Genomic DNA, 21895 nt, shown 5'->3' on the forward strand with positions numbered 1-21895 from the left:
AAATCCTTGTGGTACTGAGGTTCAAGCAGAATGTATATTTCCTCTATTTTCTTCCTCTCCTCCTTTCTTCTCTATGCAGTCAGCAATTTCAGATATGGAGAACCTTCTGAAATATAAGGAGTTAATGTCTCTAAAAATAAGATGAATGTTATGAAAATGAAGTTTTTAAATTTTGCTGAAGCATAGTTAAGAGGTATTTGTACACTTAAGGAAAAATAAATTCTCATCAGATTAGTTAGTGATACGAAAAAAAAAAAAAAAGTTAAACCCTTTGCCTCAGCTTGGAAACATTTTTATTTTTAAATGTAGGTTTAGATACAGTGCAGAAATTCAACTGTTACCCTGATGGATGGAGTTCTGATGTAGTATTGAAAAAGCTGGAAGTATTTTCAGTTCCTAATTTTGGTTTAGTTATTCTGATAATTATATTGTATCATTTGGTTTTATGATATAAATATCCTTTTAAATTGAACCATATTTAGAGAGAGTGATTTCCAAATTATCAGAAAGAATCACTGGGTAGATGGGGATTTTGCATATTGTTAGGAGTTTTACTTAACATAACAAGATTGATATATACTTCAAAAAAAATCATTTTTCTAGGAAGATGGTGGTTGGTTCTTATATTTACCAAAACAGCAGCTATGTCTAACATGACAGCAAAACTATTTTGAGTTGTTCATATTAGTAATCCTGTATTTCTTCTAGAGCTGGATTACTAAAAGCAACTTATAATTTCTGAAAATGTCATGTATATAAAAAACTCTCATAGAATTTTTCTTTATCTTCACTTTAAGCTGTCTGTCCTTATTGTTGGTGTACTTTGAACTTTAGTGTGCTTTGGTATTTAAGGATTTCAAAATACCTGAAACTTCAATTAATCTTTCAGTATCAAGGTATTCTCAGCCTTAGCCATTGAGGTTCCCATTAAAAGTTATTCAGTTTTTTTTTTCTGAAAGAACAGAATTTGAAGGTGTACTTTAATTAGGTGACTTTCAGTGGGCTAATATATTAGGCTAATAGACAGTCAAAGATAGCTAGTTTTATTAGGGCATTTTTAGAAGATGGAACTGGAAAAATAGTGTCACAGATCAGAACATATCTTTTCTATAATTTAACTAATTAACACATTGTACAGAGTTTTTATTCAAAACAAAATGTATCTAATACAAATATGTGTGAATGCATTTAATTTGGTGTCTGATGGTGAAGCTGGAGTCAACAATTTTTGAGAACCTGATTATTGGAAGTAGCAGTACAACACAATAAAATGTTTACTCTGAAAGCAAACCATAATTAATTGAGAACTTGACTGAAACATAAAATAATTATCCAGTGAAATGCAGTCAGTGGAGGCACAATTGCAAAGAAAATAAAATGTAATGGTACAAGATCATTGCTTTTCTGTAATCTGTCTAGGATATGATCTGCATATAATGTACAAATTTATAAAAAAAATATACAAAAATGACAAAAAATAATTAAGAATCTAAAAATGGATGTGTTTCCAAAACGAAAAGAAAAACAACAAACAAACCCACTAAAAACCCAAACCCATGAAATATGTACTTTCTAAATCTAAGCAAAAGATTGCTCTTCTAAATGACAGGCTAATGATCTCTGTTGATACTTTTCCTTTAGGCATTCTTGGGGATTACAATGACTGAGGTAAAGCAGAATTCTCTTTTGAAACAAACATGCACTCTTTTATGGGCTACTTATGTTTTACACTGCATAACAATCTGTTTTCTCCTGGAAACATGAACTTTGAAAGGCTGTACATGTAAATTTTTTATTATTGCTTTTTTTCTGAGGATATTAAAATCTGTGTCATTGTTTCTTCCCAAGTGGAGAGAAATGTAAATAGAGCTTGATGAAGACAGGTGAAGGAAATTTATTATGAGTACTTAGGTCTGCTTTATCTATGCATTTCAAAATCACCAATATGTATTTACTTCTGTAATTTCATTTACAAATTTGAAGGTGTGGAAGCTCTGAAATGATCAAACACTGTTAAACTTTTACAGGATACAATAATAGAATGTGTAGGGATTCATTCTTTAGAATGCTTTTTTTCTCCATTTTTTGTCACATTTGCATTTACTCTTAGGACCATTATAACTTTAATCCTCTCTAGTTGCTTACGTTGTCAGGTGTACTTCCTTGCTGCATGAAGGTACAAAGGTGTTCAGTGTGTATGCTGAGTAGGATCTTTCTGTAATTACTTATAAATTGCTCATGCAGGGGACTTTTCATGTGGTGTGATAAGCCTTGAATACTGAGCTAATATAATAGTAGCAGGCAGCTTTTTATTATAGATGTGGTTGATGGAGTTGCAGTGATCACAATCATATTGATTTTTAGCAGGAGAACAGATGAGAGAAAATAGGCTACCAAAGCCAAAAAATGACCAATTGTTCCTGGTAATTAGGTTTTTGCTATCTGTCCTTAAGGTATATAAAAAAATGTGATGGGTTCTTTTATTGGGGAAAAAAAAAAGTTATAGCACATACGATATTTTCTGAAGTTCAGAAGAAAAGCTGAGAAAGTACTTCAGAATAACTTTCACCTGGAAATTTTACATCAGTTTTAGATGCTATATAGAAACCTAACTTAATAACTTCATAGCACCAGTTCTTAATTGTATATTATAAGCACAGTTCTGCTACTATTTATACAGTCACAGGGCATTTGATATTGTAGAGTAGTGCACTGATAATCAATTGCTTCTTGGATTAGCAGAGTTTATGACATGATGGGATATTTACAAGTCCTTATGAAATCAAACTCCATGTGGAATCATAGAACCATTTAGGCTGGAAAAGACTGTTAAGATCATCAAGTCCAGCCACTAACCCTACTCTACCATGTTCATCCCTAAACCATATCACCAAGCACCACAGTTATTTGACTTTTAAACACATTCAGGGACTGTGGATCAACCACCTCTCTGGGCAGCCTGTTCCAATGCCTGACAGCTCTTTCAGAGAAAAAAAATAATTCCTAATGTTCAGCCTAAACCTCCCCTGTTGTAGCTTTAGGCCATTCCCTCTTGTCCTATCACTAGTTACTTGTGAGAAGAGACCAGCACCTACCTCTCTACAGTGTCCATTCAGGTAGTTGTAGAGCAACGAGGTCTCCCCTCAGCCTCCTTTTCTTGAGACTAAACAGCCCCAATTCACAGAATCACAGAATGTTTGGAGTTGGAAGGGACCTTAAAGACCATCGAGTTCCAACTCCCCTGCATGGGCAGGGACATCTCCCACCAGAACAGGTTGCTACCAGCCCTGTCCAACCTGCCCTTGAACACCTCCAGGAATGGAGCCCCCACATCTCTGGGCAGCCTGTTCCAGTGTCTCACCACCCTTACACTGAAGAATTTCCACCTGTTCTCTAATCTACATCTCTCTTCTTTCAGTTTAAAACCGTTGTCCCTTGTCCTTTCACTTCAAGCCCCTGGAAAAAGTCCCTCCCCAGCTTTCCTGTAGGCCCCCTTCTGGAAGGCCACTATGAGGTTCCCTCAACCGCTCCTCATTGGACTTGTTCTCTAGGCCTTTCATCAGCCTAGTTGCTCTTCTCTGCACCCACTCCAGCACCTTGATGTCTTTTTTGTATTGATGTGCTCAAAACTGAACACAGTACTTGTGGTGGCACCTCACCACTGCTGAGTACAGGGGGAGGATCACTTCTCTAGACCTGCTTGCAACATTATTTCTAATACAAGCTAGGATGCCATTGACCTTCTTGGCCACCTGGGCACATTGCTGGCTCATATTCAGCCAGTTGTCAGTTTGCACCCCGAGATCTCTTTCCACCAGGCAGCTTTCCAGCCAGCTGGACTTATTAATGAGAAAATCAGAGAAAATACATGTCTAAAACTTATAATTATAGAACAATTTTTTTCCTTTTATTTTTTCATACAGTTAACAATGTTTATTCCAGACAAATGTAGATGACCATATAGGCAAAATTATTTGTACTGGGAACTTCCTCCTCTTTCTATGATTGGTAAGTAGTAAATGGCTTTGAATGTTTCTACAGGGTAGTGACAGTTAACCTGTCCAATAAATGGTTAATTTAAAAATAAGTGAGAATGAGAAGTTGATCAGAAAGTTGAGGTCATCAATCACAGCTTAACCTTCCATCAGAATAACAAACCTTAGGTAGAGATACTGTCTGAATCCAGACTGACATCCAATCAAATTTAAACTTTGAAGCAAAGGATGTATTTCTAAATATTCTCATACTCTTTCTACTTACTTAAATGGAATTTTCTTTCATACTTCAGATTTAAACTATTGCTGCATGAGAATGACAAGGTCTCCTTTTCCTGTGTGCTTCAGGGTATATTCTAAATCTTCAATATTTTATTTTATAAAGTGAAATTTGGATCCTGAATCAAAAGTCAAAGAGATGAAAGAAATACTCTTGCTATTCTTATTTCAGAAAAACCTGCATTAAAGCTACATCTCTTGTGTTAATTGTTGGAAAAATTTCAAGTTGTCTGAAAATTTCACCTTCAATAAGTTAGAATCAAGCTGTAAGAATTGGCTACCAGCCACTCATTTTCAGATACTCAGGCATTTTTAACACCCTAAGTATTCAGTCAAATTACATGATTATCTGAGATAGTTTTCTGAGATGAAAAAGGTTTTATGACCTCAAATTTTTTCACTGGGAGGTGTATTTTTATTCTGTCAATAGAAAAAATGCATGTTCTTTCTGGTTCAATGACGATGTAATTACAAGAAACTTGACAACAGCATCACTGTCCTTTGATGTGCTTTTCCTCTTCTTCCATTTTCTTGAATTTTCTCAAAATTCATAACTTCTTCATGTTCCACTTTATCATTTCTCTGAGAACTGGGCAGCAAACTTTGTTGCATTGAAGGTAAAGAGGAAATTTTTTTATTTCTTTTTTTTTCCTTATTTTTTTCCTTTTTTTATTTCTGTGTAAGAAAAATATTTTACTTTAAAACAACTAAATTACCTGGACGATTCTACTTTTTATAGATTTTTTTTTTTTTTTTTTAAATAAATTGTTAATCTTCATGCCTTTTTCAATGATACAAGACATAAATAATTTTGCTGTGTTTGGATGTTAGATGATTTTTTTTTTTAATGGGGAAAAAAAATTGCATCTGTTTTATCTCTACCTAAAATCACATCCACATATCCATACAAAACCACAGTGTTTAACATTCACTAGGCAACTAAATTTTAAAAGAAAATCTAAGCAGCTATGCCTTAATGTGATGATTATGCAGCTGGAATATGACTACACTTTGAAAAAAGGTTTCTGCTAACAAGTTATTTGAACTTTGAAAAAGTTAGATGAACACTGTTTATAGCTTGCTGATACTCATATCTTGTTCTCTGTTGCAATGCATTTTTGAGGTTGGAAGAAAACCTCTACTGTTTGCTTAATGGTACACCAGGGTAGCAGTGGGAATGTGTCAAGAAGTAAGAAAACACCAGCTTCAATAAGCATACAATGCAATTTAACAGTTCATAAACCAGTAAAATTTAATCTCAGGCTGTAAGATTTATTAAATCTCACTCAGCAAAATGGTTTTGTGGGATGTGTTAGCAAGTAAGAATTAAGTGAAACGATTTCAGGGGCAATAGGTTTTATTATCTGAGGAGGGGAGGAACTAGATTTTCAGGCCATTTCTTGTTAGCTTCATTCACTCATTATAATTGCCTTGAGTAGGAGAGCTTTCTGTGAGTAGCAGTAGTATATTGAGTTTCTGGAATTTTTGTCCATGTTACTGCATTTGTCAGGCATCATCTTCCTGAAATATCTTCTGTTGCTGGTCTTGTGCAGCTGTTCTTCTAATGATCCTGAAAGATTTTAAAATGTAATACATCTTAAGCCTTTATCTGTCTGTAAGATAAAATTACTCTTAATAATTTTTTTTTAAATTTTGTCATTTTTGCATCCATGTTTGTTTTTCTGTGCTCTTTAGCATTCTTTCTTCCCTGGTTTGTTTCCCTCTGTGGTTGTTCTCAGTCTATATTGTCATAGGCTGCAGAAATTATGTTCTTTCAGTCTCCTTTCAAATACTTCTGCCAGTTAGAGGATTTCCAGGTCTGCTTTATTTTTCCAAACAGGGGTTATAACCCTGTGACATAGTGTGCTGACTTAACATATCATTTAACTGTCAAAAAAAGTATTTTTAAAAAGTTGATTTCTTCCAATACCTTTATTTCTGTAGCCTTGTATGACAAACTCCTTGAAGGCACTGCTCAGAGTCTGTCTTACTCAATGTTACACTAATGTTTTTACTATGAGTTTCTAAAGGGGTTTTTCTTACATTAGGCTGCTCAGGCTGTGTTCAAACTGTAATATGAGTTTCTATGGGGTGCACATCTCTTAGTAACATGGGATACCCAAGAGAAAATCTGGTGTACTTGGCTAGATTTGTCATATTTTGGATTGATAAATGCTTTTTTTGTTCCCTAATTGTCCTTGATGGAACACTCATTAAGTGTTTCATCAAGCTGTATGTTCATAACTGTATAGAATTTTTTAAAAAAAATATTAAAAAAATAATAAATAGGAGATGCTTATTATTTACTTTTGAGTGAGGACAATTGCAATGACAATGACTTTGTGGTTGTAAAATTAGTATGGCATGACATGATTTACCCTTCTGTCCTTTTTTTCCAGCATAATGTAAGACATCACATGATTTACTGAGATGCAAAACTGTATTAAAAAAAACCAACACAGTTTCATCTGAGACATTAATTTTGGAACACTTTTGAGATTTAGAATGAATAAACATAGAGCTTTAAATCCTTATTGTGCAGTGCATTGTAAATAATATTTTTCTCCATAAAAAGGTTATACTGGGGAGGGGAGGAGATTTGACTAGGTTGTCCTGTTCATTCTACCTCCAGTATCCACTGCTTGCTCAGGCTGCTAGATCAAAGAAACAGGGCTGCTTGTTCTTACCCTTCCTAATTGTGCTATGTCATCTCTGTCCTTCTGACTAGAAACAATCTGGATATATTTTGGAGTTGAACAAACCCAACAATCCCAACAACCTGAATTTGCATCTAGTGTTCTATCCAAGGCATTACTGTTGTGTAAGAAATAAAATACAATTTGTAAGGGCCAATGGAAAATTCTGTCCCTGCCTTGTGTACTTACACTCCTTTTGCCAAATGGGAAGGTAAATTTCTCATTATGTTCTGAGCTCTCACAAAGACAGTACCATAAATAAAAGCTCAGAGCAGGATGAAAAATTGCATGTTAAGACTTTGTTAAACCAGTGACTACAATCAGTCTGAACTAGGAGACAAAGATGTTATGGTCAGAGATGGCTGTGTTGCTAATGGAAATTCAGTCAGTAGCAAATGACATTATAAGATGAAATAAGTTTCAGAATGTATTATGAGCTCCATATGAATTGCTTTTAACATGTTCACACATTTTCAAGGACTTTGTTTAAAAGAAGTGTAAAGTATTCTTTCACTTTCATGCATTTATCTGGATACTTTTGTCATGGTCACCTAGGAAACAAATGCAGATATAAATTTGTGAGTGCTTGCATTGAGTTTCATGTCATTTTTTATGCAGCTAGGGGAGTCACACTTGGAAAGAATTTAAGCTTCAATTTAATTAATGCACAAAATATTTAAAATACATTAGTGACCATCAGACACTAGGCAAAAACCTCTGAACAGATTGGCCTTTTAAATGTAGTTAGTCTTGTTTCACAAAGGAACAATTTGACCGACTACAGATAGGAGGACAGAAATAATCTTGAAGAGAACAATGATCTGCATATAAAAAATGTAAGCTATTCTGCTTAATGTACAGGAAATATGCAGGTAAATATAGCATAAGGACTAAAAAGTAGATAAGTAGATGTATAGTTTACTAATCAATGGAAAAAGTTTGACTCGTGTGATGCAGTATTTCAAGTGAACTATCCAGTGTTCTCCCTTGAATATTTTAGTGAGACAAATCAGTTTAATGCAGACTTGACTAGATAATCAGAACATGTTTCAATCTTATTTTTATTTCAGCTTTGTGGGGGGTTTTTTGTTTGTGGGTTTGTTTGAGTTTTTTTAAGGATTTTAGCAAAATATTGGTCTTTGCATAAAAATCTAGATATATCTAATTTATAATGTATTTGTAATGTGATACTAATGACTGTAGTGAATGGCAAGGATAGATTCAGATCTCTAGCTTGTGATAGGACGTGGCTTGTCAACTGAGATACACAGTATGACACTATTGTTTTTTCTTTCTCATTTGTCTTGGATGAAAAAATAAATTCTGAAACCACCTTTTCTACATCAAATATTTCAACTTTTGATTGTGGAAAATCCAGTCTTCTTAGGCTCTTTAGCGATACACAAGTTACATTATAGAAGAGTTGTATCTGAATTTAATTCTGAGACAAGTTTTGAAGTTATATTTCTCATTTGACACACATCAAAGCTTTCATTTTTTTTACCCCTTCCTTTCCCTTGCAAATTGTTAAGGAGTCTAATCCTCATTAACCCCTTCCTTTCCCTTCTTTCATTCAGAGTTAAAGGGACATTAATTTGTTTTAATTGACATGACTTGAATTAATAAAGTCAAGTTCAAACACAAAATACGGATCACTGTAAACAAGTGTGTATCATACATGCAAGGAGGTCATCTTTAATATCTTACACTTACCACAAAAACATATTGCAAATTGTTAAGGAGTCTAATCCTCATTAAGATAATCTTGTTAGTGAGATAATTAATTTAGCTAACAAAAAATATTTTTTTAAAAAACAACACCAACCCTTTTGTTTGGTCCTCTTCTTTGTCTCCCTTTCTGAGGAAACAGTTCTTCACAGTCACTGAAAAAAATTGTCTGAGGAAAGAGGGCTACTATGAGATCTTGTATATCACAGATTTTGTAAGTACAATAATCTGATCTAGGGAAAATGAACTACTAGTATTTCAAATAACTCCACATTGAATCACATACTAAACAGTAAAAAATAAATTTTTTAAGCTTCTCTTTTCCATTGACTTATTTCATATGTCATTCAACATAGAAAATTTCTTGGTGTTTTCAAGTGCTTCACAGAGCACCTTTTAAATAGAAGACCATATTTCCTCACAGACTTTTATTAGTAATAATTTTAATTAAGGTGAAAAACAATCACATTAGTTTAATTTAAATTTTTATTGAAAACCTCAGGGTCTTTTCCTGCTTCCAAGCTGTTTTTAATCATCTGTATTTTAGTAATTGAAAGTACTTTCAGATCATGTCTAAGTAACTTTTTTCTTTAATTGTAGATTATAGAGGACTATAATTTATGATAATAAAAGCTGAAACTTTTTTTTTTTTTTCCTTGAGAAGTGTACTATTTCTGATATAGCCCATGAGGAAACAGAATTAGTTTAGCAATCCTTCATCTTAATATTAAGCTTGATTGTATGCTAAAATTAATGTTTACTAAAAAAAAAAAAAAAAAAAGCACATATTTTGCAATTTCTGGAACACAGAGAGATGAATCAGAGAGGAGTGGTTTATAGGTACAGGAAATCCTCATATAGTTTGATGGAAGGAAATGGAAATGTCAGACAAAAACATTGCCATTGAAATAAGATGCACACATAAGTCATGATTGGATGTCACTAAATGTGGAATCTGCACTATTTTTTAACTGTTATTAGTTAATAAGGCACATGTATTCCAAAAGTAATTAGCACCTTATTGAATCAGATGTCAAATAGCATCAATGAACTCTTATGTCATGCAAGCCTGAAGATGGTTGTGAAGATCATGATACCTCTGTTCTGGTAACCTTGCTTGGATTTAGCTGGATATAAGTGTGAGCCCGTCCTCTCACTTTTTTGGAAGGTCTTAAGATACAGACCCAGATCTCAGGTTACAGCTGTAGTGCATAAACAGCCCATGTGGTTTCAGGATTTTCAGCTGATTCTCATCTAACCTATCAGCCTTACTGAAGGTCACCGAAAATCATGCATTTTTTATGTCATAAGAAGGGCAGAAAAACTTGGCACGGAAGCAGTTTTTCATTTCCATTAGGTGGGGAAGATTTCTTCTTGGCTGAGACCCAGGCTATAGTGGGTTTCTTCTGCATCAGCTTTGCCCAAATAGGTTAGAAACCAGCAACAAAATACTCTCCTGCCAACTTTCTGCTCCACCTCCAAGGCCCCAGAACTTGAGCTGTCTCTACAATACTAATTAATCAGGACAAGCAAGCTTTTGGCAAAAATCAATGCTCACTGACTAGAGCTAATCAAAAGACTTAGACATCTTCAGGAGTGGTTGGTGATGAGAAAGACCACCTTTTACTCTGAGAAGGCCTCGTGAGTTACATTAGACTCTTTCTTTAATAATAGAGAGGACTGTTTTTCTACCTCCTCTATACTGAGTTCAGCTCCACCAGAACCCTCTCACAGTGAGACTGGGGTACTTACATACAATTTGTTAGAGTATTTAGTGAGTAATTTACCAAGACTGAGAAGTGATTATACAGTAACTAATGTAAAAAAAATAGAGGCAAACACAATACCCACAATATGACAAGAGATAAAGGAATGACAGAATAGTATTGAGAATAAACCTGTAGTATCCAAGTTTGGGATAAAAATCAAACACAGATTGGTATTTTCTCCCTATTTGAGTTATACTGTGACTGAAATCATGTCTCTGATTAATCTGTTACCTCTGAGTGCTAAAAGCCTTCTTGTTGCTTGACAGTCAATTGAAAAACAGACTTGTGGTCACAGACATCTGTCTCTTGACATCTTAATCACCTAACTCAATCTCATTCTATTTCAATCTGATGAACATTTTTTGTAGCTTCTGTAGTTAAAGTAATTTTTTCTTTTGTAGCTGTAGACATACAAATAACATATGATAAGCAGTGTCTTAGTTGAGGTTATCTGAATCCAAGGAAGTAACAATGAATGCTAAGTGGGATTGTGAAAAAAAAACAACCATCAAACAACCTACAACCCATAGTTCAGAAACTGTATCAAGATATATTTGTGACATACAGCAGAATTCTTAAAAAGTTTATACAAGTTAATGAAAGCAGCACTAATCAGATTTTTCAATAAGATTGTTTCCTTGTATTATGTGTGCTTCTGTGAATGGAAGCATTATAGCAGGTTTCTATCTGAAATTCAAGAACCATTGCTTCTCCTGAAGTTTCTACCTCTTCTTCCTTTCAGATTGCTAGTCTCTATTTAGATGCAATAAAGAATCCTAAAAAAATCACTAGGGACATTTCCTCTCTGGTGTCCAGACAGTCTCTTACTGAAACCTGCAGTAGATCCTGTACCACAAATCACAATTCTGAAAGTGTGATTTAAGGAAGAGAAAGTGGTATGGACAAAGGGCAGCAAGGCATAAAGGTTAGCAAGCTTAATGAATGAGGGTGGAGAGCAAGGCCAACAGCTATCAATTCCTACTGTCTCTCAGAGGAAAGGCAAAGTGACCAAGCAAGAGGAGAGCCCAGGCTGTAAATTCAAGTATATACTTTATATCTTTTCCTGAGTTCTGTGCTTTTTATTTCTCTCATAGTAAAATCAATGGTTGCAGCCAGTGAGCTGAGTGCAATGTATTGACTCACTAAACCAATATATTCTTGAGTGTGTGGTTCTATCTGTCTTTATTCAGTATAGACATTTACCTCTACATTAAGCTTTAATCTGCCTATACAGAGTGAGTTGTGGAATCTCTTCCCATGTAAGTAAGGGATTTATCTTGTACCATCTAAAAATCAAATAGAGTACTCAACTTTCAGCCAGTGATTATTTTATGTTGTGTGCATTTAAAAAAGAAGTACATTCTGATTTAGATTTACTTCCAGTGAAGTGATATTCATCAGTCAAATATGAAGAATATTATCAGAATTTGAATGACTTCTAAAACTAATAGCTTTTAAAGTGCTTCCACTGCAGTTGGTTGTCTTGTCATCCTACAGATTTCCAGCTCAGTGGCTTACAGAGTTTGTGAAAAAGCCACATTAATACTCTGCATCTGACACAATGTCCATTTGATATCTTCTGATGTGTCTTACTAGTTCTGTGTCCAAATTTACATCTATTTAATCAGTTAATGCTGTTTTTGAACTTTTTGCCTTAATGGGCTGCTTTTGCTAAAATTTCACAGCAATTTCAATTATCCTTCATTGGTGCAAGAACTACAGTTTTAGAAATTAAGCTGATTTTAAAAGAAAAAAAAAAAAAAGGAAAAAGTTTGCACTTCTGAGCCAGATTAATATGTTGTACTACTATAGTTTATTTTAAAAACTCTTGTCTAGGCTCCAACTACTGCCAAGTATTGCTTCTAGAATATTAAGCTTTGTATGACGCTTACTCAGCATGTCATTCCAACTTTTTGGTGTTTCAGTGCCTCCTTGTCAAATATCAGCTTGCCCTAAAAGCAATTTAATGCCTTGAAGATAATGAACAATTTGGCAGCAAAAATATTTTCTGACTGATTTGAAGCTCCTGCATAATCTCCTTGGCGTCTGGGATCATTGGAACCTATTACACTGGCTATTTTAAAATTAGGATTTATTTCTGTTTGAATTTTGAAGTCTCTCATTGGGAGAGCCATTTAAATGTAAAAGTATATTTTCCCTTTAACAGCAGCTTATGGACTATAATGATAGAGCATTTTTGCATTTTTATGTTTAGTTTTATTGTAAAGAGCCTTGGGATGCATTTGCATGAAAGGCACTATATAAGCTCATTTTGTATTGCATTGTATTGTATTGTGACAAGTGCAATAATCTCCAGGTTCCCTATCCATTAAAGAACTAATTTCACAGCTCACTAATTATGTGAATGAGAAAGGGAAATAAGTCCTTTTTCTCCAAGGTATGCTGAGCAGATGGCATAGTAGTCATTGCCACCAACTGAATCTAAGTTCCTCTCTCGCTTTTGGTTCCATGGTTTGCCCCTGTTTATCAAATAGAGCAGGAGAGAGAGGTTTTTCTTGTAGATCATGGCAGTGTATACTGAAAGCCTATGTCTGTCCTTTGTTAACACAACATTAGTGAGCACAAACCAGGCCTAAGCAGCTTCTTTATTTAAGACAGGACATGAAAACCATCAAAATAAATGTGCATTGTAATACGATTCTAATTTGCCTCTGATTTATAGGAGATACTGGTTAGGTCTGTCTTAGGGATTTAAACTGATAACCAGAAAAATTTATTAATGAAGCAGCTGAGTACCTTTGGGACTGCATCTACTCTGAAATTTCAAAACAAAATAACATTATTTACTTAGCATATGAACTTTCCTTCCTAGGTAAAGGTTTTGCTTCCTTGCTAATTCTTTTTTTTCTCTGTCACCTCACAAGTGGAAATAACTGACTCTGTCAAACATGTATACTGTGATTTGTATGGCCTCCTAACGCACTGCATTATTGAAGTAGGATAAGTCATCAGAGTTACCAGTGTTCTCTTATGGTCCTAACAATTGATATTTGAGCCCTTATTTCAGCATTTAAAAGAGAAATGCTGAGCCTGAAGGTCCTGGCACATCTTACGTAGGACTCGGCGACAAGGCCACATTTTACAGTGCTGCACAGCCATCCGCTCATTTCCCTGCTTTAACATAATAAGTAGAGATAATTTTTTGTTTCCTTCTCTCCCTGCTGGTCCGAAACATGCTTTTGTTTTGTGTTCATGGTTCTGATTTCATTCTAATTTCAGACGGATGCAGCACTAATGTATGATGCAGTTCATGTGGTGTCCGTGGCTGTCCAGCAGTTCCCACAGATGACGGTCAGTTCGCTCCAGTGTAACCGCCACAAACCGTGGCGCTTTGGGACCCGCTTTATGAGCCTCATCAAAGAGGTAAGTCACTAATTAAGTGCCCTGCTTCATTACTGTCCCAATTCCCATTTTCTTTTGCTGCAACTCTTCTTGAATTATGTCTTTTTTCTTTAGGTAGATGGGAATTTCTCAGCTTGTTATGTGGGAAGAGTTTAGCAGGGAAGGCAGTATTTTTTTTGAGATTGAGTTTTCCTGAGGTGTTAGTTGGAACAAAGGAACGTAAAAGGGTGAAGGAAGGGCATTATAAATAGAACTTGCTTGCAGGTAGTTGGTGGGGGGTGTGTTTGATATTTGTGGCATAAAATCCCAAATGCCTGAAACCCCAAACCATAGACTGATGATGACAAATTCAGCAACTAAATGCTGACATGAGCTCAAAGGGGGCAAGAATGAAGTTTGCTCCCTGGTTAGGTTTTCTTGTGGTGGTTTTTACTTTTGTTTGTTTGTTTCTTGGGGTTTGTTTGTTTTGTGGTGTTTTTTTCGTTGTTTTAGTTTGGTTTGTTTTTTTCCCTAAAGCAAATTAATATATGTGGCCTTTGTCTCTTAGTCAGCTGTTTATACACTAAGTATCATAGAATCATAAAATGGTTTGAGTTGGAAGGGATCTTAAAGATCATCTACTTCCAACCCTCTGCACAGGCAAGGACACCTCCCACTAGACCAGGTTGCTCAGAGTCCCATTCAACTTGGCCTTGAACAATTCCAGGGATGGAGTTTCCACAACTCCCCTGGGCAGCCTGGGTGAGCGTCTCACCATCCTCACACTAAATAATTTCTTCCTAATATCTCCCCTTTTCTAGTTTTGATTCATTACCTCTTGTCCTCTCAATACACACCCTGGATAAAAGTCCCTTCCCAGCTTTCCCCTTCAGATTCCAGAAGGCTACTATGAGGCCCCCCAGAGCCTTCTCTTCCCCAGGCTGAACAACACCAACTCCCCCAGCCTGTCCTCACAGGAGAGGTACTCCAGCCCTCAGATCATATTTGTGGTCCTTTCTCCAGAAGCTCCATGTCCTTCTTATGTTGGGAGCTCCAGAAAAGGACATAGTACTCTATGTGGGGTCTCATGATTGCTGAGTAAAGGGGGAGAATCACCTCCCTGGCCCTGCTGGCCATGCTTCTTTTGCTGCAGCCCAGGACATGGTTGGTTTTCTGGGCTGTAAGCACATTGCTGGTTCATGCCAGCTTCTCGTCCACCATCACACCCAAGTCCTTCTCATCTGGACCTTTTTCAATCCATTCTCCACTCAACTTTTATTTGTGCTTGGGATTGCCCCAACCCAGGTGCAGGACCTTGCACTTGGCCTTGTTGAACTTCATGTGGTTTGCAGAAGCCCACTTCTCAAGCCTGCCAAGGTTCTCTCTGGATGGCATCCCTTCCTTCCAGTGTGTTGATCTCATCACACAGTTTGGTGTTGTTGGCATATATGCAAAATTCTATGATAAAGAGAACTATTTGTAGTGGAATATAATTCTTTTTTTAATATTGGTTCATTTTAGGATGATAAATTTTTTTCCACATTCCCCTCTCTACTTTGTATAGTTTTAGAATTAGGTAGACTTTAAGATATTAAAAGATGAGGATATTTCACTTTATTAAAAGTAAAGAATCAGCTCTGGAAGACTGGCTCAGTGACCTCAGTTTTCACTTTCTCAGAGTGGTTTCAAGAGACCTGGCATCTTACAAAAATATTTGAATGAAATTTGAATGAAATTTTATTTGAATGAAATTTTATTTGAATGAAATTTCCTGAAGAAAAAATGAAATCCAGTATTAATGAAAAAGCTTGAGGCTTGGGGTAGACGAGGTGGGAATAAGCATGTGAGGAAGCAGAAGGAAAATACATGCATAAATGATGGAAAATTTAAAACAAAACAACTTTTTATTTCAGTTAGTAAGAAAAGTCTGTTGGCTAATATGGAAAGTTATTTACATTTTTTTCTGTGAAGGCTGAAAGAAGGTTAATTTAATTGGAAAAAAGGAAATGCAAGGGTGTTATTTTTTAACATCATCCATAAGGTAAATTATATAGATCTAATGAATAATCAGTATTTCCATTTTGTCAGAAGTCAATTTTTATTTTGAGGAAAAAAAGGAAGAGCTAATTATTTATTTGTCTTTCTCCACAGGCTCACTGGGAAGGCCTCACAGGCAGGATAACTTTCAACAAAACCAACGGCTTAAGGACAGATTTTGATTTAGATGTTATCAGCCTTAAGGAAGAAGGTCTTGAAAAGGTGTGTAAGATGTTTACCTCCAAAGTGATGGGAAAAAAAATAAAATAAAAAAATTGCCTTCTAAAAACAGTAGCAATTTCTATAACATTTCATGTGTTATGTAAAACAATATACCTGGCCTCAACTTGATAGTTGGTTTCAAAGTCTTCTATTAAAAGCTGTTATCTTGATATTTGAAAGTTCATTGTCTTTTAACAGTGTGTTTCTTGCCACATTCTTATATTTGAGAGGAGTAGGGAAGAGCAGGACTCTGGATGAACCTGTGGGTATGTGTAGGTGTATTTTGTTTACATCTTAATAATACAGGAAGAATAACCCCAATCAATGAAATAAAACAGCTTTATTTTGGCAATTTTGTGTTTTAAGGGAGAACTTTGACTTTCTTGGAGTACAAAGTTTCTATCTGTGACACCAAAAAATTAAGAATAAGTAGCCAGATAGGTTTGTCTATCTTCTGACATGAATTTTTCTTGTGCAGAGATGGAGTGAAAGACCAAAGGATTGAGAACTTTCTGTGTAGCCTAATATTGTCTATATTTGAACTACAGGCCTTAGAGAGCACATACAGATATTTCGCCTACCTACATGAAACCTTGATGATTTGAAATCAGATCATCTTCCTACTCTTCTTCAGCCACCCTGCCATGGAGAGGCAATGCAGGAAGCTGCAGCATCTCACACTGTTGTGATCAGCAGACAAAAAAATTTGCAATTTACATTTGCCTTTTAGTTTGTATTTATCTGTTATGTTCAGTGTTTTGTATGCACTGTGTTTTTCTTCATCTTCAGATAAAGCTTTATCAACTATTGGCCCAAGGTAATATTGTGGTCATAAAAAAAAGAGAAACGAAGGAAAGGCACTATGCTTGCATTTCTTTTTTTAATATAAATCATTGAGTGGAGAAGCTAGCCTAAACAACATATTTATCCAGACCTTCCCCCCTTTCTATATAAGTTTTGGAATATTAATTAAATATTTGCATAAGTAGTGACATTTTTCAAAAATATAATAAAGAGTCTTCCTATGAAGCATTCCATGAAGGGATATAGAGGGCAAATAGAGAAGAATCAATATTCTGCACTGTTTATGCACAATTTTCTCTAGAAGTAACAGCTTTGAGAATATATTTGTGTGATTTGGGAGCTATATAAATCAGCAGTGTATCAGAATCTGTGTCTTAAGGTGTTGAGTTCTAGCTCATTCATAAAGAAAATAAAAAGAATATCTTATTTGGAATGTGTTAGTTTCATTCAATTTCTTTGATTTTTTTGATTCACAAAACTAAAATACAAGTTCAATAAACTAATTAAAATTTAAAATAATTGATTAAAAATAACAAAATAATTTCTCAAAACAGAATTTTATCTATAAAGTAATGCTTTTGATAGTTCTTATAAGTCTAGAGAGCTGATTCTAACCACTGATAATTACTCACATCCCTGTGGCTGTGGCTATACAGAAAAATAGGAGAGGATGCATTTTAATTAGCAACATGTTAGCTTTTGCTATGTTAAATTTGAATTATGAACTTGAACTTCAATAAAATAGATTATTTAATGAATTAATGTTTCAAAATTGATGAAGTAAGATGATGGCCTTTCTTTAGGAATTTTCGTGTTACTGCTTCATAGGTTGGAACTTGGGATCCATTGAGTGGCCTTAACATGACAGAGAATCAGAAAGGAAAACCAGCAAACATCACAGATTCTCTGTCCAATCGCTCTTTAATTGTTACCACCATCTTGGTAAGCCATTATATTTGCATTTCTAGAAACACAGTTATATGGGAAAGCTAATTAAATATACTATACTAATTACAACAGTAATAAACAGTCTGTGTATGTGTTACAGCTACTTAGAATATACTATTCAATGAATAAACTCTGGTTATTAAGATATTTGTGGATATTTACTCTAGTCTAAATTGTAAGTAAATTATCCCAATTTTTGAGTTATGTCTGTTGATCACTAATTTCACTTTCCTAATTATTGACTGAAATATTTGGTTCTTTCCCAAAGCTTTTTATTTCAACACCATATGAGACAAAAAATGATGTTTCTTTTAAAAAATGTCTTTTATCTTAGTTTGATGATTTTTAGGCAGCAGAGTCCATTGCTTTCATTTGCTAATCCACTATCATATTGCCTTGAAAGAAAGTACAAATTATTTTACATTTGTTTGAATCATCATTATTAATTCATTGTTAAGTTGAAATGCTTAGTGATACAGGCATTCGTTTGAGGTATCATTTGAACTAAACCAGAAGACACATTTTAAATATCTTCTTTTTCATTACCATTGTTGATAAACTGACAGTGGTGACTGAGATATTTTTTACTCATAATTACATATGTTTAATTATGTAAAAATGAATGTTCACTATTTTCCTCAGTAGAATCTTGAAATAGTACTTCTAATTTCAGCACAAATGAAAATTTTCCAGAAGTGTGTCTTTTGGGTTTGTTGCCAACATGGTCATAAATTTTCAGATATATTAAAAAAATTCACTTTCCAACATTTTTATTATTTAAAAAGAAACTTTTACCTACAAACATATATTTTGACATTTCAAACTAAAATGAATTTTCACAGATACATATTACAAATGTCAGTGTTCTTCTAGCTTTTTTATGTAACATAACCATATAATTTCAGTCAGCAATCACTGGATACTTGATTCCAGATCAGTGATAACAATACTGGGACAAGGATCCATCCCTGCAATGTTGCACAAGAAACAATAATTTATGATGTTTGAGGTTTATTTTCATTTTATCATCTATCTGTTGATGAGGTTTGAGTTCATATCCTGCATGGGTCATATTGTGACATATATAGTGATACTTGCATGATTTTGTTTGAAACACTGGTGTCAAGAAAGGTAAACTGTACAAATGTAAACAGCACTATCAGTAATCACTGATTTTGGACTGGTAAAATGCACAGAAGTAGATTCCTGAGATGATTCCTGATGATAGCAGCTGCTTTCTCTAATCAAGGATACCCTTTCTCTTATGGATTAACTTGGCTAGTGGTGTTTTATTAGCATCTGTAGTCTACAAGTATCCAAATAAAATAAGAAATAAAATAAATAAGAGGACTTTAAGCTGGTGTTAAGAGTTGCTCAGTTGTAATTGCCTTTTATACTTCAGTTACTATTCACAGAATCATGGAATTGTCAAAGAAGGGACCTCTCAAGATCATCCAGTCCAACTCCCCTGCTAAAACAGGATTGCCTAGAGCACATTCCACAGAAATGCATCCAGGCAGGTCTTGACAATCTCCAGAGAAGGGGACTCCACAACCTCCCTGGACAGCCTGTCCCAGTGCTTTGTCACCCTCACCATAAACAAATTTTACTCATATTTAAATGAAACTTCCTGTGTTCCAGTATGTGTCTGTTGCCCCTCATCCTGTCACTGGGAACTACTGAGAAGAGTCTGGCTCCATCTTCCCTGCACCCAGCCTTCAGATACTTATAGGCATTAATAAGGTCTCCCCTCAGCCTTCTCTTCTCCAGGCCGAAGAGTCCCATCTCTCTCAGCCTTTCCTCACCAGAAAGACGTTCTGATCCCCAAAATATCTTTTTGCCCTCTGCTGAACTCTCTGTAGTAGCTCCCTGTCTCTCTTGAACTGGGGACCCTAGAACTGGATGCAGTATTCCAGATGTTCAGTGAAAGCTTTGTTAAATACAATAACTCTTTTCAGCTATTTAGACATTATAAAATAAGGAAAAGACCGGAAAATTGTTCTGAAGCAGATAGCACATGTCCCAGCTTCCTTTTGTAGCTCAAACTTTTTGTGCTTAATAAGTACATTTCTGTTGGACAGAAAGAATATTACTGAATATTCCTTTTGTAGAAATGCAAGGGAACAAGATAAAATACTTCAGCTTTTTCACACCTTTCTTTTCCCTCCTTCTATTAGTCTAGAAAGTGATGCTTTAAAAATAGGCAAATCTCTCATTTAAGCTGTTCACATGATTTTTCTGAGCTGATTTTTCACTTTTAAAGTTCTCTACAATAGTATTCTGCCAGCTGTGAAATCTTGCTCAGTTTTCTCTGTAATTTGCTCTAACACTTTTCTATTAAAGATATCAGCCTTTCTTTTATTTTTAGTTTTATCTTCTGAGATTCTGAAAGGTATCTTTTTCCTCCTTTGTATTGTCATCATTAAGATCTTTACACCTGTGAGTATACCTGCTTTAACAGTGCTGGTTGTGTCTTCTGAAAATGAACATATATTAAAAAGCAAATTAATAATAAATAAACTACAATTCATAAATTAATCTACTGCAATTAAGAATGGATCTGTGTGACCCTCTTTGTCTTGAATTATGCATAATAAATGTTATAGCTGGCCATCATCTTGGTTTATGACAATTATGACAAATTCAGTAGTTCTATTATGAAAAGACTTCAGGGTTTACTGGACTTCATCACTTCTCAGAAGTCTATGTGTATGTAGTTTTAATGCAGATGCATGTCTGGTTTCCAAGTCCTGGTTCCATATAAGCCCAAACTACCAGGTGAATTTATCAGGTGGAGCAGTGATAAATAGGGGCCATTTTAGGAGATAAATAATACTAACACAAATACCAGTACCAATACCACCCCCAGTCCTCCAACATATCATTTATAACCATGGATTTGGACACATTCAATATTTTTACACTATTGCTTTATTATATTTTAGTGCCATTTCTGTTGGGACTTCGGAATTTCTTCTACAATTAGAATTCTACATTCTGAATAATATACACCTAAGAAAACCAATGTTAGTAAAGGTTGCTATAATTTGGCTCCCCTAAATTGAATTTGTTATGCCACATATCAGAATTCTGGTGTGTTTGAGTTTTGTTTTTTTCCTTTAGATTTTAGGTACAAGTATCTAAATATTTTTATTCTTGTACATTTTTCTACCATTACTTTGCAATTCAATTTTAATGCTTACAAATATATGGGTGTTGTGTTTGCTTATTTACGCTGAATTGCAGACCAACCTGTGCATTTTATCATACAGGTTCATTTTTCTGTTCTGCTGAAATGGATGCTTCTTTTCTTTCCCTTATAGCTTTTATATGCATTTCTGCATCTTCTTACATCAAAGCTCTGAAAAGCCCACAGTTGTCAGGTTTGATCTTTTGGAGAAATGTGTGAAAGTTTTGTGATAATCTCTTAGTAGTGTTTTGTTATTTCACTTCTAAAATGTGAAACTACTTTTTTTTTTACTATACTTGCACCCCCCAATATCTTTAAATATTTTAGCAGAAGGAATAATAATTATAATAGATTTTCAAAAAACTTTTATTCCGTTCCAAAAATTACATTCCTATACTGTATTTTATCTATAAATGCTGCTTTTTCAAATAGGTAGAAATCTGATGCCATAGATATGTTGTCTTTTGTTTTTTGGTTTTTGTTTTTTTTTTGTTTTTTTTTTTTTCCAAATATGATGATATAAAATCAATTAAGTCCAAAGTTTTCTAATTTTTTTAGGTATATAGTTTTTCTTTCCACATGATTTCTCTCCCTTTCTTTAAGACCCGAACAATAGTTGAAGCATGAGGTTTTAATGGCTAAATTTTAAACTAGTATATAAAAATAACACTTACACTTCTATCTTTATAAAGATGGCTCACTTGTCTCTTGTGCACAGAATTACAGATTTGTAATCTTTTCTATTTTTATTTTTTCTGGTATACTTTGAGGAAGGATATCTGGTGTAGGCATTTTCTCACGATTACTGTTGTATCGTCCTGGAATGATTCAAGCAATACCTAAATAGTGAGATATTAATAATTCAGTAATATTTATTTCCTGCTG

The 21895-nt window shown here is 34.6% G+C and overlaps 1 protein-coding gene across 1 annotated transcript in view; it reads left to right on the forward strand.

Moving 5' to 3' along the window:
• The window catches only part of GRIK2 (glutamate receptor, ionotropic, kainate 2), a 208889-nt gene that overhangs the window by 60473 nt on the left and 126521 nt on the right, over nucleotides 1-21895 (forward strand). Inside the window, exons 7-9 of the mRNA XM_010004187.1 lie at nucleotides 13708-13851; nucleotides 15961-16068; nucleotides 17701-17814. Coding sequence (XP_010002489.1) covers nucleotides 13708-13851; nucleotides 15961-16068; nucleotides 17701-17814 — 366 coding nt within the window. The remainder of the gene's footprint in view (nucleotides 1-13707; nucleotides 13852-15960; nucleotides 16069-17700; nucleotides 17815-21895) is intronic.

Source organism: Chaetura pelagica, unplaced genomic scaffold, assembly GCF_000747805.2.
Source record: "Chaetura pelagica isolate M959 unplaced genomic scaffold, ChaPel_1.0 scaffold258, whole genome shotgun sequence".
Taxonomy (NCBI): Eukaryota; Metazoa; Chordata; class Aves; order Apodiformes; family Apodidae; genus Chaetura; species Chaetura pelagica.